Genomic DNA, 17,492 nt, shown 5'->3' with positions numbered 1-17,492 from the left:
GAAGGTTCTTCCACCACAGGGATTTTAAGCACAAGGTTATCGAAGAACAGTTGATAAAAGCAAATTTTAAGAACTATCTCAGTCGTACATCATTAGTAAAAGAAACTTCAGCATCTTCCCTTTCTTGCATGCAGGTATCTCTTGAGTTCAGATTCCAAAGGCTGAGTTCCATCAAGTACTAAAATTCCCAAACGAGGCCTTGTTTAAAAAAAAATTTATTTTACAAAAATTAAAAACAGGTTCTATTTACAAGTATTTCAAATCCCAGCTCTAAACCCTCCTTCCTAATAATGAATTCTTTAAGCTTGTGTCAAATGCATGACCAAGTCAAAATTCTATGTTTGCCACATCCAAAACTTTTGCAGGTCTTTTTCTTGCTCAATAACGTCATTACAGAGCTGCTGGGGAAGGAAAAGTATTATAGAATGACTTGATCTTTAGAAGTCAGAATCCCACATTGTTCATCCATTCTCTAGCTCTGATTCAGATGTTTGTAATGACGGAGAGCTGTTTTGGAAGTTATTAAGCATGGAGTAAAAAGCAGGGAGAAGAGGAACAAGTTTATCCATGTTCTGAATTAACTGTGTCATAATGAGACTAAGATTTGTAGGTGAAGTTGAAGAAGACTGAAGTCAGAATATTGGTCCTGTCAAGAGGTTCTCAAGCAAAAGGCCCTCTTAATTTCTATCTAGAATTGTTTAACACCTGTAAGAACTAAGCCAAGGCTCAGTATGGGTCAAGCCTGTACCACAGAGAAATAGAAGCCATGAAGCTGACCAAATCAACTTGAGACTCGAGTAATATCCATTCCCACTGTTAAAGCAAATCTCCAAATAGTTTTAGCTGCAAGGATCGTTTTTAATGTTATCCTTTCTCAAACCTCTGCAGTGATCAAAGGGAGCATATTTTCCACAGACTACACAAAGATAAAATAAGCAAAAGATGAGGTGAAGCTGTCACCCTCACAACATGCAGAAGTTTTAAAATAAGCTTTCTAAAGCACAGTTTGAAAGTTCATGTGCACGTCTGTGTCTGACTTCACTGGATTTCCAGGTCCTTGTCTTAAAGGAATATTATTACATTGTTAAGTCTTCCTTGCAGATTCTGTACAGTATAAAGAGGAAAAAAACAGAGGTATACACAGTAGTTTCTGTCTTTTGCCCTTCGTATTAAAAAGATGGCAAATCACAAATGCTGGCATTAGGAATTGAGTCAACTCTGTCCAAGGTTTCAAATGAAGATGCAGCTCTTCAGCAAAACTGCAGCCTTCCAGAGATTGTGTACTGTGCCTTTGAGACAGCATTAGGGAAAATGGGTGAGGTGACAGCAGCTGCCAATATAGTAACCATATTCTGCTGAGGACTACCACCTATCATGGCTGCATGTTGTTGATAATAGCCAAAATGCTCATTTTCTCCTGGGCTGAGTCCACATCTTCATTTTGTTTCTGAGCCACTCCTGTGCCAAGGCCATACAGCCGCCCACAATACTTTGCATCATCAATTGTATCCTCAAAAAACAGCTGCGGAGAAGAGGGAAAAAAAAAGGAAATTATTTAATTGTTCCTCTAAACTGGAAAGCACCTAACCTTAATGAAAGAGCTTGTCTGAAGTCAGCACCTCTAGGATTCAGCATAGGCAGTAAGACAAAGATTAGATTCTATACCAGTATACACAATTCTTATTACTGACCATTTTGAAGTGTGGTGATACTCACATAGCCAAAAAGAAAAGCAACACCAAAAACACATGGTTTGTATTGATGCTGATGGATAGAGACGAGAGAAAGGAGGACCAAAAAGAACACTGCATTACCTCTTTCATTCTGAAGAATGCCATTCCTGTGAGAAGAGAGTCTGATCCTGCCTGGTGTTGTCTTCCAATTCGCTGCAAATCCAGTTGATCTGCCACTTCTTGAAGGCCACCCTGCAATGGAAACAGTCAAGTTTATTTTCTATGTCCTACCATAAGTGCCACACTGCTCCAGAACACAACTGTTAAATATATTATATGCAGATTCCAGCAACATAGTGAGCTATGAGTGAAATACAATGATAAATATTGTTCAAGAACGCAGAAATACTCTACTCAAATTTAGGTACCTTGCTTTCCTGCTGCAGATGCATGAGATGACTGTGGGTACATTCACAGGTTACAAATGCTGCACCCTTTCCTGAACCAAGGCTGTGATTCAGTACATAAATAATTTTCAACCCTCTGAGTGCCTAGCAATTAATAGTTCACGTATGACAAAAGTGTTCCACTCTGTGCAGGTGAAAAAAGTAATAAGATAGACACAATTATGTCAAGATTCCCTACATAATAAACATATTGACAAGCTTCTAACTGGGGACGTAGTACCTATTAGATACAAACTTAGCCTTAAGTGTCTGTGACTACTGGATTTTATACTCCAATTCTGAGAGACAATAGTTCTGTCATTTGGCTTCCTGCATATCTGTAGGGATGTTGCCCATCCAGCCCTCGTTTGCATCAAAGATGAAAGTTACCTTGAGGTTTTTGCAGCTCTTCATTAAGTATTTGACATCATAGATTGATGGGAAGAAAAGGTTCAAGATATGGAAAAATTCATGTTCCTCTTCAGGTAACCTGGAATCTGTCAACAGCTTCACCATGTAGCCGAAGTCATAACCACTGAAAACAAACATAGAGAAACCTGATAAACAACACCTGTACTCAGCTGGTATCAGTGTTACATTCGTCTCATTAGGGTGTTTTTCTATACTTACAACCTTCTTTTCCATAGAGGAAGATAACAGCAAAACACGCACAAAATACAGATCACAGAAGGTGCTGAGATAAAATGAAGTACCAAGCGTGCTTAAAGTTCACCTTTACAATTTATATTAAGAACTGCACAGCTGCTGAAATCCATCTCCTTAAAATCTGTCAGTCTCTATGGTCCAAAGCAGCACTATTTAAGCCAAAAAGAGGCATCTTGTTCTGTAGTACCAGTAATCATCTCAGACCTACCTGTGAAACGACAGCCATTTCACGCTGTCACTAAGGACGACCCCTGAAGTCATGAGCAACTCAGCAAAATGCAGGGTATCAATCCCTTCTTCTTCATGCTTCTGGAACTGCAGCCCAGAGCTTGCAAGGAGGTCTATGGAATCCTGAGAGTACATATCCTCCCTGAAGGAGAAAAGCAGAGCTTTGCAGTCAGTGTGCTAACAAGGAAGGCTCATTGCCAAAAGATTTCTCACACGTTGCATTTTGGAAAATCAGAGTGACCTGCAGGCAATCCATCTCTGAGCTCCATAGTTGTGTCTCTAGGAAGCTCAAATCACTTTTAATACCATTACTCCTATGCATTTAACAAGCTATTCTGCAATCTTAACCAAATATTAATTCTGTCGCTATTGCCAAACCTGAAGAATGCCATAAAACCTCCACAGAACAGACAACTTGAAAAGTAACACTGAGGGAACAGAAGTGCCACAGATGATGGGAGAGAAGTCAACAAAACTCATATCAAACACGATAACTTTGAGTCACAGTGTCAATAAAACTCACACCAAACATGATAACTTTGAGTTAAATAGTGTTCAGTGTCAAAACCTCTTTGTTATGACTCCAATGCTTTTAGGAGGCTGACAGTTGTGGAAGTAAACACTGCCACTTCTGTTTGCAAGAACTGCATGATCAGCTTATAGTAAGTATATAGTAAGTATACATGCATTTAATTGATTACATAAAATATATGGAAATGTATAAAAAGCACGTAAAGTTTGGGATCATAACATCATTCCAGAAATACTGTAATGCCTGTCATGCCGGCATTGAGCCTCATGTAATCTCTTCTGGTGTTGCTCCCTAATGCAGAAGACTCACGTGAGGTTGAATTTGAAGTTAAACTGCCAGGTGTTGATCCCAGAAGGATACTCTCCTTTCTCGTTTGTGAAAGTCAGGCCCAGTTGGATGATTTTCAGAAGGTCCACATTACAGCGAAGAAGCTGATACTGATAGTCTATGGAACTGCGGAATTCCCCAATCGGCCTTACAACAACCCCAGGAAACTCCGTGTCCTAGAAAAGGAAGAGGAAACCTTATGGCTGCAAATCAAGATAGATCCTAACAACAAAGCAAGCAAACAATTTGTGCTCTCAAGTCAAATGACATCAATTGACTCAGAACACACAAAAACTTTCACAGAGGATCCAGCAAATGAGAGAATTTCTGCCTTCACACCTTCCTGTACCCACTGCCTTAGCACAGCAATTACAACAGGCCACAATGAGATGAAAGCACATTGAAGCAAGGCAGCTCGTTTCCAATCAACATACAATTTGAAATATGTAGATACAAATTTACTGTTTACTCACACAACTTTGTTCCACACTGAATTCTATGCGCTCTGAAGGCACGTGTATTTTTACATCATGCTTTTATTACAGATTTCTCTCCTATCTTTGAGTTTAGCATCCCCACTCAAAGCTGTCATAACCACCACAGAATCATCAACGCTGGAAAAGATCTCTGGGTCCAACTATCGTTAGCCCCTATTCACTGAATAAGACAAACAGGTCAAGCATTTACCATTGCGATGTAGCTGTAACTCAGCACAATCTCTCGGATTTTCCTCATCTCCTCCTCCAGGTTGTTGGCCCACACCTCACAGATCACCTGGCTGTTCTCCGCCAGGGCTGCTGGCATCCTGCCGGGCACAGGGCACAGCCAGCTCCCCCCAATCCTTCAGATGGCCGCGTTACAACCGAAAGCTGCGAGATCTAATCAGTGTGCTGCAAGAAACAGACAGAACGGAGCTATGAGTGAAAAAAGAGCTAGAAAAAAGGAACGAGCTGCACAATACAGCACAATACGGCACAGCACAGCACAATATAGCACAGTACGGCACAATATGGCACAGTACGGCACAATATGGCACAGTACGGCACAATATGGCACAGTACGGCACAATATGGCACAGTACGGCACAATATGGCACAGTACGGCACAATACGGCACAGTACGGCACAATACGGCACAGTACGGCACAATATGGCACAACACGGCACAATACGGCACAGCACGGCACAGTACGGCACAATACGGCACAGTACGGCACAGTACGGCACAGTACGGCACAATATAGCACAGTATGGCACAATACGGCACAATACGGCACATCATCACCACCATCGGCCTCCCCGAGGCAGCCGCCAACAAACAACGGCCCAGCGCCGCCCCAGGCCCGGCTGAGGCCTACACGATCCGCGCCGCCTCAGGGCAGGGGCCCACCCGGCCGCAGCCACCACCGCCGCCCTCGGCCGCACCGCGAGAGGCCCCGCACCTGCTGGGACCTGCCGGGACCTACCGGGACCTACCGGGACCCGCTGGGACCCTCCGTGCCTCCCTTTCCCGTCCCGTCCCGTCCCGTCCCGCCCCGCTCTCCCGCTGCTCCGCTCCCCATCTCCTTCCCCTCCCCCAGCGCTACCTGCCCTACCCGGAAGTTGTGGCCGTGCCTCTCTCTCTCTCTCTTCAGCGCATGCGCGATGACGCCTCAGGCTGAGGTGGGATTTCCGGGTTTGGAGCTTTGTTCTCGCGAGATTTCCGGCACAGCCTCAGCGGCGCGCCGGGTGGTGTGTGGTGGCGCGCGCCTGGTGCGCGCTCCCGCGGAGGGGGAACGGGGAAAGCTGCGCATGCGCAGTGCCGGTGTCCTTGTGTGTCCGGCCGTGACGTGGCGCTGCGCTGTGACCCGCTGTATAAAGCAAAGCAAGGCATCCTTTAATCTTAAAGGCTGTAAATCCCTCAGATAGAAGCTATATCTGAACCGAACGGGGGTTAAAATGAACGCTGACATTGCACAGTTCACTCTTATCGCCTGCTTTAGCATATTAGATGAATTATGCCACCAAAGCGAGTCAAAATAACATGCAAATAACCCAAATAACTGGGCAACCTGTATATGGGGTAAGTGGTGCCGATTGGGGCCATATCTGCATCAAGTTACACCTCGCAGTGCTGTAATTACAGGCGTTGTGGTCTATAAGTGCATTGAAACACCACTGAGCACAACATCGGAACCTGTTTGCATCTCATCCCATAGACAGGACCTATAGACGGAGCTTTGATGCAGCCACAGCTGGTGCAGGTTATAGATGTAGTGAGATGTGCTGCTGGCTTTACAGACTGCCCCGTAACTCACACGCATTGCACAAATGTGCCTTTGAGCCATTCGGTTGCATTGGCATCAGCTGCTTTGTGCTGAAAACACGAGTTAGTGCCTGGTAGAAATGACTTATCGTTAAGGTATAGCTGCCATTTTTATTCACATATACAGCCATTCAACCCTGATGACAAACTCCTACCTACAGAGATGTATTCTGAGCACTGGGCTGAGTGGCAACAGGGAGCAGTGCCAGCACTAACAGTGACACGGTGCTGGCTTCACATGACTTGTCTGGGAGGGGACAGCCAACTCCTGCTTGGAAACACCCCGCTGTTAAACCCTCATAAAGTCTCCCCAGCAGTAGTGAAAGGTGAGGAGTTGTACTGTGTACAAAGGACCTCTACTGGGCTACAGCCAGCAGGAGGTGAGCAAAGAGACGGAGCTCAAAGGTATCGTGGCTTGAAAATACCCGATTGAAACCTTAGAAATAACTAAAGGGCAATGTCCTATGTATGTTTAAAATACAACTGTAAGCTTTTCCAGGAGCTGTAATTGCCTTCTGAGCTATGCAGGGCTTGGCACAATAGGGGAGCCACCAGACACAGCATCTAGTCCTGTATCTGACTGCACAGCGTGGCTGATGCACAGCTTTTGTGGACAGCAGGTAGGTTATCCTTATATTTTCTTTCTGTAGGTTTTATACTTTCACCATGATTGGAAGATGAGGTGGTTTGTCACTGCCTGTGCACTATAAAGGCTGAGTCCAGTGAAGTTCTAACATAGAAGATTCAAGCAAGAGGGAAAAAGGAGTCCCAAGCAGCTGGGCTGGCAGCCAGTCCATCACTGCAGACACCTCCAGTTATTCACTGTACTGGGTGCAGTACAAGGGGAAGTGGGTACTTGTGCAGTCTCAGCATGGGGCTGTCTGGGCAACAAGAAATGTAAGAAATAGTTTGTATTGGGATTCTTTAGTACCTAAAGCCGGGAAAAACGTTGATTTACAGTTTCATTTGGATCAAATTTTGTCTTAACTACTCAGAGATAACCTCAAAGGAGCTATTTTAAACAGCATCGCTTCTGTAAAATGCTTGCAAATAGCTGCAGACAGCTGAGGTCTTCACTGGTTGCTTCAGGGCTGTATAATGTGCCAGAAGAGATCAGTGCCAAGCAGTTGGAAGGACTTTGTGTTTGCTGGAACAGCCATGGTTACATGAGTGCTTCTGTTAATGTACCTGGTGCTTCTGAATCACAGAAGATATTATTCAACAAAAAGAGATCAATGAGGAAAAGCTCAGTCCATCAAAATGTATCTTGTTTTAATGGAAACGGTGAAATTTTGTTCTGTATGTGTTACAATAAAGGTAGAATATTGAGATTTTGGGGAGAGGGAAAGTAAGCGGACATGGCAGTACTGTCTCAAAATAGGTTTTGCTCAAGAAGGGCTCCCGTGATCATCTGATTCTTTTAAAAAATAGGAGAAATAGAAACTGTTCTGCAGACTCATAGAGTGTGAGGCTCAGCCAAGCAATGGTTCTTCCTCTTCCTAGCAACTCCAAGCAGAGGTGCATTCTCCATTCACCCTTTGCATGCAAAGATACAGCGCTGCTGTATGGAGCTGGTAGTGGTAACTGAGACATCTGCCCCTCTCAGATCTAGTGCTGTCTATTACAAGATCGTCTTGGATTGGAATAATCTCTTAGCACAGTCACTGCAGCCAGCACTATTCACTGTACTGTCACAGCAAAATAATTTCATTGTGCTGTTTTCTGTCCCTGCTGGGTGGTTGTAGAGAAGATAGTGAGGCATACAGCAAAAGGGCAAGGGACGTGAGTTATAACAAGGGACATTCTGACTAGGTGCAGGAGAGGGAGTCCAACACTAGAACAGATTTCACAGAGAAGCTGTGGAGTCTCCCTCCATGTAGATGCTCAAAGTTCAACCCAAGGCTCTCAACAACCTGATCTAACTTTGAGTTGGTTCTGTACCGAGCAAGAGGTTGGACCAAGTCTCTTCCAAGTGAAATTAGGTTGTTGGTTTATGTAGTGAAGTATAACATCCTTAAGGAGTAAGGAAAGTGTTGGAACTGGGACTGGAACAGAGCAAAGCACCAAGACATGAATGGGTTATTCATTTGACATGTTTCAATCTTAGTGATGTTTTCATAGAGATAATCAGGTGCTCCTGCACTGAGAGGACCTGTGTGACAAGATGGGAGCATACTATTTATTGCATAACATAAACTCCTTCATCAAGATCAGGAGGTCTTTGCTATGAAGATAAGATCGGTTTGTCCCATGGCAAGTTATTTATGTTGTTCTCTTCAGACTAGCATGTTATTTGTTATTGTAACTCCTAAGAGACAGTGTTTTCCATCAGGTATATTGTAGTCCCATTATATTTTACCAATGAAGTTCTGGTTGGCAAATTTGATGCAGAGATGGAAAAAAAAAAGCAAGAAGTTCTCATAGAGTAGTTCTGTTAGCTCGGAAAATCTCCTAGTGAGGAGCTGTCTTATCATCTTCCCATTGGAATATTTACAACTCTAGTGTTGAAATACGGGGTTGGGAGTTAGGGCTTATGGTTCCACATCAGGTCTCTTTTTGTCTGATCTCTTTTTTCTTCCCAGAACAGTTTCACTTCAGCAGTTTGGTGCACTGGCCTCATCTATTTCTGTCCTCGATTAAGCAGGGATGCAGGTAGAAGGAGGGAGTCCAGTTTTTCTCTCTGCTGCCCGTTGATCTGCAGACTAATCTGTTGTAGGGAAACAGAGCTGGAAACACTTTGAATAGACAGAGTCGCATTTGTGAGGCAGTACACAGACAACTGTCATCCAGCCTCCTGGATAACGTGATGGTTTCTTTTTGGCAGCGCATTCCTCCTTTCTGAACCACAGCAAGAGGTGTAATCCCAAAGCACTTGCAATCAGCACAAAGGTAATAGAATATCATCTCTCTAATGAATCGTTTTCTAACTGCTTGTACCTTAGACAGGCGCCTTGGAATCTTCTTCGTGCCTCCTTTGTTACCTTAGGTAACATAGTCTGCCTGTGCTTGACTATTGTTCCAAGTATGAAAAGCAAAGCAGATGAAATTGTGCCATACTCAGTAAATCTGTCATTCATATTATTAGAATTCGTGTGCTTTTTTTCTTAATGTCTGTGTGAAACCAATAAAACCTTAAGGAATGTTCTCTTAGCTTTTGCTAATTACAGTTTATGATAAGAGTGCAGCAATATGAAAACAGCTACGCAATAATCCCTGTGGCAGGCACAGCACACCTCCTGAAACAGGGCTTTATATGGCCAAGGAGAGCAATGCAGACCCAGCAGCTGCTTCAACACTGTGCTCGATTCTTTCCTCACTGTGCGGGTGAGGGCTGCATGGTGCTCTGCTGCATTAATACTTCATGGCATGAGCTCACATTATAGTAGTCAGTTTTGTTTTGTTTTCATTGTTGTCAGTTTAGCAGCGTGCCTTTGTCATGGTAGAGCACGCGTCTCATGTCATCATTTGCTTTGCAATCCACGCAGGGCTGTTCCTACTGAGTGCAGTGTGTTTCTGGGACAGGTCAAGGGAGACAGCAGTACTGCAGCACACCAGATTTGGTTTGGGACTGTTGTTCCATTTTAGTTTGCTACCCTTAAATCCTCATCAGCATTATAGGAAAATACTAACGCACATCAGGAATAAGGGAACTTTTGAAAAGCTTTCTTTAGAGCTTTGTTTCTTGTACAATAATAAAGGATGGACAGGGCACAGACAGTAAATACCTTAGTTTTGCAACTGAACTTGCAGATGAAGTGATTGCTGTTGTTAGCGGTGTGTTCTTCCAGCTGCACAAAACTCACTCTGATCACTTCTTCTTTCAGATGAAGAGAGACTCTGGGTATTCCACTATGGCTGCACATCAGGAGCAGGTAAGGACTCAAAGTCCATCTTTTAAAGGAGGTGGGTGAGGGCCCAGTGCTCAAAGTGCTGCTAAACAATCTGTTTCGCAGCTGATGTGCCTCAGTCTCTTTACTTTGCAGGTAGGAACTCCAATTGGCACTGCGGCTATTTAGCAAATTATACAAGGCCTTTAAGGGCAAGATCTTGGGAGATCAGTGGATGTAAGTTTGGAAACCTCTCCGCAGGTGTTCATTGCGTGAAGAGAAACAGGGTGTCAGCACTTGGACTTGACAAACAGGATTTTTTTTGGTGTGAACTTCTCTGTCCCTGCCGTTCGTGTAATTATAGTGCATGGGATTCATTCATGTAATTACTTCCTCACGTGTGGTAAAAGCACAGCCTCCAAACAAGACAGTTTCTATCAGAAGGCTTTGAAAATAGCTGAAGTGCTGGACTTTGGCTACTCCCCATCCTGCTTCAAAGCAGGACTCTGAGGTGGATCAGGAGTCATTCATTTTGGTGAATCTTTGCAACCTTCAGCTGGAGGACACTAAAGAATCAAATACCACTTGGTCTAACTAAGAATTCCAGCTCTGTAAAGACTTGGGAGCTTTTCTTTGGCATATCTGTCATCTCAGGAGAAAGAAGGATTTATAGGACAGAGTTCTGTTAAAAGACTCAAAGTATTTTATAGCTTTTCATACTTCTATTTTCTGCCTAAAGAATACCCAGATGGTGCTCCAGGCTTTAAAGATTAAGAAATCCTTATCTGCTATCAGCATATATTAGTGTAACATGGACAACATGGTTACAACTGGAAACATTGTGACCTCTGAGAGCAAATATCCAGCCCCAAACCCAGCACGTACTGCTGTGCAGCTGGGACAGGTGACTTCTGCCAGCCTTGCATTAATAGTGGAGTCACCCACTGATAATGCTGGCAACTGATTGCATTGCTTATAGTGTAAGCCTATGGGGCTCACTGACATGAAGCTGTAGGGCAAGAGTCCAGGAAAGTACTTTCTCCTCAGTTGCCTACTCGACAAAAGCTGAAATGATAGGAAAAAATGTTTGTTTCAGCAAGGAAAGTTTCAGTGCTAATGAGCAAAGTTCTGTCCTGGGACAGATAAATATTGCTGACAAGTGCTGGGCAATGTTTAATATTCTGTAGCTGTTACAGAACCCAGAAATGCTCCTAATGCTGAAAGCTGTGTTGAGAGGGTTCCTCCATATTGCATTACCCAAAACACACCCGCATTCAACAGCTACTCCTTGAGCTGCCTCTTGTTTGTCCTCTCTGCCAGGACAGGACCAGGACAGCAGCTATGAATCATGCTGTTTTTACTCCAGTCTGTTTTTGCAGCACAACACACCAATAAGAAACAGGAAGGACAGACTAATGCACAAGACTCTACCTGGTTATTACACTATATTGTTTTAGAGCCATGTTTGTTTTTTAGTCATCCTGCAGATAAATACAACACGTACTCACCTGAGAAAGCTCCAAGTCAGTTCCAACTGGGTCCATGCTAGAAGACAAATGGTTAATTATGTATTTGTCATATATTTGATAAACATTTTTAAGTATTTATGTGTTCAAATACATTGAATGCTGCTTTTGGAATATTCCTAGAACCAAAAGGACTCTGATCATTCTCTGATTGTTTTGCAGTTGCTTTGTGAAGTTCAAGTCCTTGCTGTGCTAAAGGAATCGTGTTAACATCGCAGTGCTCTCACAGCACACAGGAAGATTCCTTCAGCAGATAATATTTCTGTGACTGAGAGAGAGGATTTAGAGAACGCTGTACTTTTAAGAAGCTGAGTGTTTTAACTCTAGTATAGGACAGCAGCTTGCACTCAACTCTTGTTGCTCGTTGCACAGGAAGAGAAGCTCTGGGTTGCCGTGAAGATGTCTGCCCTTGTCCTTGGCTCAGCCCTGCTCATATTCACTGCATTAATGAACTCTGTTCCTTGGTAAGATTGCTCAGACAAAAGGGGCTTGAGGAAAAGTATTTCTGTGGAGAGGGGATAAGCGGACCGTGAAAAGAGGAGTGACTAAGAGCACTTATTCCCACAGGTGCATGCAAAAGATCTGGGATTCTTCGGGCTACTTCTGGCAGACAACATGGCTGAAGCTTTACTACCTGTTTGATGGAAGGGAATGGTCACTTTTCCTCTTTGGTGAGTTCCTCGGGTTAACAACCCTTTGCTGTACAAGGAACCCTCCATGCAGCACATCTCAAATGGAACATGGATGTGCCATCCTCCACCCACCACTTCCTGCACTGAAAACACACTTAGCCTTCATGGCAGCTACAGCTGGCAGCACAACCATGCTGCCTTCAGAGTCGTTCCTCATTAGACCCATAACACAGGTTAACAATTTAGCTTTGTGCTGCTACTGAAAGCACAGAAATCTCTTCCCTGTGTAGGTGTGCTCTTTGCTTCTGTGAGAAATGAATGAATGACTCAGCAGAACTAATTTCTGAAAGTTAAAGTAAAATTAGTGATTTTTACGCTTGCTGTAGTACGTACACAACCCTTCTCCATCTGTAATTAACTGCTGGTGAACAGGCTCGGCAGGGATGTTGCAAGGTCCCAAGGTCCCACTCAGCCTTATCCGATGTGTATTTAAATATCAGTGGTGAGGTAGTTCCCCCACCTCCCAGAAAAGCCCAGTTTTGGCAGATTTTAGCCTATGGGGCACTTACGCAGTTTAACCTCCTCACCATTCCCTGGGTCTCAACTGGGCTTCCAAACCTACTCATATTCTATTCTAAACCATTGCAGCACACGTAGGGCCTAGTAAAGTCCTCTGGATACTACTCCATTGTATTATTTAAACTGCCCAAAGCTCCCAAGGTATTTAAGTGTCTGTCCCTTCCTCACATCACAGGGGCTGCTTTGGTTCCTAGCCTTGCTTTTTGGTGCTTCAATGGAATCCTTATGGTGGCTGATGTAACAGGAAAGCCAACTTTCATTACTCGGTATCGCATTCAGCTGGGCAAGAATGATCCTGTAAGTAATTCTGTGTGCTACTTCTGCTAGCTAAATACTTGTAGTTTGTTAGGAAAGGGGAGAAGAACCACTTACGCTTTTCTCTTCCAAGCACGTAGGATCCAAGAGGAATCAATCTAAGTATTGTATGTCTACTGCAGAGGAAGGCACAGTTCTTGTAATTAGGCTGCTGACCAGATCTTGATAGCCTGCTTGCTAACAGTTGATCCTACAGCTGACTATTGAAAGCAGCCAATAAATCCTAAAGCTCTTCATCCTTCCAGCTCAAAGCCACAGTGCTTCACTATAGCCTGGAATCCTGACTTCTTTTTTGCAGGTGGACACACAGAAATTGCGACAAGCCATCTACACAGTGCTGTTTAATCAGTTCTTTGTCTCCTTTCCCATGCTCGTGCCCATGTTCTATGTAATGAAATGGTGGGGCAACACCTTCAGCAAGGAATTACCCACTTTCCAGTGGTTTCTTGTGGAGCTGAGCATCTTTACCCTCATAGAGGAAATCCTCTTCTATTATTCACACAGGTGAGCTGAGCACAGAACATGACTCTGGTTTGCCCCGATGCCATTAAGCTTGTACCCATCTCTTGAAACAGCAAAGGCCCCGGTCCACCCTCTTCCATCAGTTTTGTCTTTGTGACTCCAGCAGTGCAGGATAAAATTGAAGCAAGGAAGGAAAAAAGCTTACAGGACCGTGCAGAAGCAGGCACGGCGTTCTCAGAAATACACAGATTTTCCTTCTGGCCAATGCCCAGAAAGCACAAGAGGCCATTTCTTACTAAGGGCCAGAAAACCTAAAATCCTGTCTATGACTGTTACCAGTCAGAAAAGTCAGAACAGTGAAAATATGAAGCGAGTCTTTTACTGAAATGTACTCCCAAGTCTGAGTAAATCAGTCGTTCATAGACTTGATTTTATGGGATGTATCAGAACTCAAGTTTAACACCAACCAACAGTGAATCCATTCAATGAGGGCTGAGTGCTACCAAGAGGAAACCATGGATCCTGCTCTGCCATTCCCTGCTCTAAGATCTGGCTTAGATGGGCACAAGCAAATCTCTGGGGGCTGTTCTGTTACTCCATGTTCCTTTCTTATGGGGTGCAAAACTACATTTGTTTGTTTTCTCTCCTTAGACTTGCTCATCTCCCACTCCTGTACAAGCACATCCACAAGAAGCACCACGAATGGACGGCCCCCATTGGCGTGGTCTCCATTTATGCTCACCCATTAGAACACATAGTAAGTGGATTCTCCTATGGTCACTTTCCACTTCCTGCATGGAGTGTGGTCTCCATGGGATGAGGAGCGGTGGTAAGAGAAGCAAAGCAAATGCTTCCTTGGAATCTTCTTTCTTTATTAAAGGAAGCTAAGCTGCATTTTCAGGAAGCATAGCTGTAGATGTGCTGCACTTCACTAGTAAGAGCACAAATCCAAGGGCCTCGTGGTAGATAAGGAAAAGTCTGAATGCTGTTTCTTTGAGCGCAGGGTTTCCATGTCTAAATACCATCTCCTGTAAATGAGAGGCCTCGACTCTGCGAGTCTCCCTTTGGCTGTAAGAATGACTTTTTGGAGCAGTAAGATTTGATCTGGGCACTGACAGCTGTTTGTGCCACTGGTAGGAAGCAATGAAGCGATGATCCCAGCTGCGTCACTTCATTGCACATGTCCACACCATCATGTGAACTTAGAACCTTTTTACAGCAGGAGCAGTTTCAGCAGTATTCCAAGGTAATGCTGAAATTCTCCCCTTTGACTCCAGGGTGAGTAGCTGGAATCCTGCTGCCCTCATAGGCCTGGTTTGATCTCACCTCTTTTAGGGATCTGGGGCTCTGGCTGTATTCCACAGTGAGTAAACCTGAGTTGGCTTAGAGTAGAATTATATCTTTGATGATTACGTAGTTTTGCTATTTTCAGAGGGATCTGCCCTTTACGCTGCTTTGCACAAAACTAATAGACCCAGGTGAAACAATTCAGCTCCTAGAGAACAGCCTGCTCATTGTGGTGCCATTAATGAGGTGGTTTACTTCTCTTTTCTAGTTCTCCAACACGCTGCCTGTCATGACTGGCCCAATGCTCATGGGGTCTCACATGGTTTCAATCACAGTGTGGTTCTCCCTTGCTCTTATAACAACAAGCATTTCACACTGCGGTTACCACCTGCCCTTCCTACCATCGCCAGAGTTCCACGACTTCCATCACCTCAAGTACGTCCCAGCTTCCCTTTCTCCTCCTTCCTGTGCCCTGTCATTGCTGGCAGACAAAGCTCCTTTCTGAGAGCCAAGTGATTTTGCATCATTCATGTCCAAGCAGAGAAACCTGTGTGGTTCACGTGACAGCAGAGCGGGATGCTGTCAGGTCTTGGAGCTGTTCAACAAAGCTTTGGTTTCCAAACCAAGCTGCCTTCCTGCACAACTGCCATCCACCTCACTGACATCTACCCTCCGTCAGCTGACTTGGAGAGCTTATCTAAAGCACAAACACAGCCAAGTCCAAGTGATCCAGGTGTCCTAAGGTGACACGGCAGGAAAGCACACAGTGCCTAAAGTAGCAGCTATCACCTGAATGTCAAACAAACACAAAGACAGTTCCCTACAAGGCTATTCCTGGAAGTTCAGACGATACTGTACGTGCTCTAGAATCAAAACACAGCAGGGGCAGATCACATGGCACAATAAATCTGCAGCCATCTCCCTGCCTCTTTCCTATGCACTGAGATTAGTGCTGGTGACAGGTAACGCCTAAACAACCTCAATTAACCCTTCTTGGCAAAGGTTCCCAGCTCTGTTTTACACTGGAGAGAGCAAACTTTCAGTACGGTGTTCAGGGATACTTACCAAAACAGTGGAAGAATAGTTTCCTTCTCCCTGCTGTGCATTAAATTCATACAAACGCTTCCTCAAGCAGTTTGTTTCTCCTGCAGAAACAGAAGATGTGGTAGTTCTAATGCAACCTAAGTACAAAGCAACACCCAGAACGTGGGCCCAGTTCTTGTTACCAACCATTTCATGCGCAGCTCAGCTCAGGTGCTGTCTGGGCAGAAGGGCTGTGCCAGTATCTGCAGTGCTGGGAGCACAGCAGCTCCACATCCCTGGGCAGCCTGGTCTCAAGAACATGGCACGGTGGGTGCCCAGCTGCTCCTACAGCTGCTGGGCAGTTGTTCAGTGCCACTGCTCCTGGATAATGATGTTCTGAGGGGTTCATCAGAGGTACAGCAGCAGCAATCAGGTGAATGGCTTATCAGAGCTCTGAAAGGAGATGGGAATAGGAAGGGTGAGGTAACTTCAATACCTTCCAGTGATGTTTATTCTCCGTTTGACTTCCAGGTTCAACCAGTGTTACGGAGTCCTGGGAGTGCTGGATTATCTGCACGGAACAGATGATGTGTTCAGACAAAGCAAAGCCTACGAGAGACACAGGGTCCTCCTCAGCCTCACACCACTCTCCAAAAGCATCCCTGATATACCCAAGAGGGCAGGGTGAACCCTCCAGCCTGCAGTTCCTGCATAGCCCAGGGACAAGGAGAGGAAGAGACAATGATGTACGCTAACAAGCATTCTACTTGGGAAACAAGTTATTATTCACAAGTAATGAATCTCAAAACTGAACTTAAACACGATACTTGAGATGACTGCACGTACTGCCTGTTATTTGCCACCTACAGCACGAAAAAACAACTCTAGAAAGTTCATTCTAAGCCATTGCACTGCTGCTTGGCTCCAGCTGCCTGCATGTAAGATGCATTCTAGGCTGTGGCTGTGGGAGTTGCTCAATTCTCATTGTTAAGGTCATAACAACTTTTCATAGACCATGGCCGCTTCCAGCAGCATTCTCTAATGATACCAGCTCTCCCAGCCAGCGCCCCACAAGAAGGGAAGTCCCTTTAGCCTGGAATCCAACTGACACAAGCCCTGCTCCATCAGCTCCTATTGGCGACCCTCACAGCTGTCAGCCCATAGCAGCCGCTCTCCCTGCACTGCCCTCCAGTTCCTCCAACCACCCCACACCAGCCCATCCCATCCCATAGAGCCTGCAGCCCTCAGGGGAAAACACAGCGGTCAGCAGAACAGAAACCCCAAACCGCGCTGTCTTTTGAAGTTTTTATTTTTATACATTTTTTTTTTGTATTAAAAAGGAAAAAGCATAATTACCACAAATTACAAAGGACTAAAGCATTACTAGAATAATGAATCACATCAGCCTAGAAAGCAGATACTCTGAATAATATTAATGTTATAATACAAGCTCTCATTCAAGTATTTTACATTTTTTTCTCTTTTCCTTTTATATGCGATGATGATCCTAGCACGTGGGTCAAAGATTATGTACTATCGACAGGAGATGGATCATGTACAGCGGGCCATATTAACAAGATTTTCCTCCCAACTGATTAATGGTCTGTGATGAGTCATTTTAAGTTTGTCTCTACGATAAATGCGGCTGAAGAAGGTTGCACACTT

The 17,492-nt window shown here is 44.4% G+C and overlaps 3 protein-coding genes and 1 long non-coding RNA gene across 14 annotated transcripts; 2 read left to right on the top strand and 2 right to left on the bottom strand.

The window, feature by feature from the left end:
- Nucleotides 1-198: 198 nt before the first annotated feature.
- Nucleotides 199-5,492, bottom strand: CNOT8 (CCR4-NOT transcription complex subunit 8). 6 transcript variants are annotated; one of them, XM_015875653.2, is made up of 7 exons: nucleotides 5,338-5,492; nucleotides 4,560-4,762; nucleotides 3,855-4,048; nucleotides 2,994-3,155; nucleotides 2,510-2,654; nucleotides 1,815-1,925; nucleotides 199-1,522 (listed from the first exon to the last, which is right to left on the bottom strand). In XM_015875653.2, the coding sequence occupies exons 2-7, from the start codon at nucleotides 4,674-4,676 to the stop codon at nucleotides 1,373-1,375; spliced, it is 879 nt and encodes a 292-aa protein (XP_015731139.1). In that variant the 5' UTR covers nucleotides 4,677-4,762; nucleotides 5,338-5,492; the 3' UTR covers nucleotides 199-1,372. The 6 variants fall into 6 exon arrangements, with proteins under 6 accessions (XP_015731139.1, XP_015731141.1, XP_015731142.1 ...); XM_015875655.3 differs by having other exon boundaries at nucleotides 5,348-5,492; XM_015875656.3 differs by having other exon boundaries at nucleotides 5,458-5,492.
- On the top strand, nucleotides 5,103-6,424 carry LOC146757918 (uncharacterized). Its single transcript, XM_085518771.1, has 2 exons — nucleotides 5,103-5,533; nucleotides 6,338-6,424. Exon 1 carries the CDS (start codon nucleotides 5,122-5,124, stop codon nucleotides 5,530-5,532), a length of 411 nt encoding a protein of 136 aa, XP_085374897.1. The 5' UTR covers nucleotides 5,103-5,121; the 3' UTR covers nucleotide 5,533; nucleotides 6,338-6,424.
- On the bottom strand, nucleotides 5,524-16,166 carry LOC146757917 (uncharacterized). Of its 4 annotated transcripts, none has more exons than XR_014935426.1 (4): nucleotides 16,035-16,166; nucleotides 15,870-15,949; nucleotides 11,512-11,548; nucleotides 5,524-5,721 (listed from the first exon to the last, which is right to left on the bottom strand). It is a non-coding gene; the product is annotated as an uncharacterized LOC146757917 (long non-coding RNA). The 4 variants fall into 4 exon arrangements; XR_014935428.1 differs by lacking the exon at nucleotides 5,524-5,721 and adding an exon at nucleotides 8,754-8,883; XR_014935427.1 differs by lacking the exon at nucleotides 5,524-5,721 and adding an exon at nucleotides 10,950-11,068.
- Nucleotides 6,461-17,422, top strand: FAXDC2 (fatty acid hydroxylase domain containing 2). 3 transcript variants are annotated; one of them, XM_085518766.1, is made up of 11 exons: nucleotides 6,461-6,581; nucleotides 6,676-6,796; nucleotides 9,001-9,065; nucleotides 10,001-10,048; nucleotides 11,902-11,993; nucleotides 12,097-12,200; nucleotides 12,916-13,037; nucleotides 13,354-13,559; nucleotides 14,169-14,274; nucleotides 15,073-15,239; nucleotides 16,359-17,422. In XM_085518766.1, exons 4-11 carry the CDS (start codon nucleotides 10,001-10,003, stop codon nucleotides 16,513-16,515), a joined length of 1,002 nt encoding a protein of 333 aa, XP_085374892.1. In that variant the 5' UTR covers nucleotides 6,461-6,581; nucleotides 6,676-6,796; nucleotides 9,001-9,065; the 3' UTR covers nucleotides 16,516-17,422. The 3 variants fall into 3 exon arrangements, with proteins under 3 accessions (XP_085374892.1, XP_085374893.1, XP_015731132.2); XM_085518767.1 differs by lacking the exon at nucleotides 15,073-15,239 and having other exon boundaries at nucleotides 16,359-16,668; XM_015875646.3 differs by lacking the exon at nucleotides 6,461-6,581 and having other exon boundaries at nucleotides 6,655-6,796.
- Nucleotides 17,423-17,492: the final 70 nt, after the last annotated feature.

The sequence above is a fragment of the Coturnix japonica genome, chromosome 18, assembly GCF_054131305.1.
Source record: "Coturnix japonica strain WE chromosome 18, WE-NBRP24, whole genome shotgun sequence".
Classification (NCBI taxonomy): Eukaryota; Metazoa; Chordata; class Aves; order Galliformes; family Phasianidae; genus Coturnix; species Coturnix japonica.
Note: the sequence above shows the minus strand (reverse complement) of the source record. Positions and strands in the feature narration are given on the sequence as shown.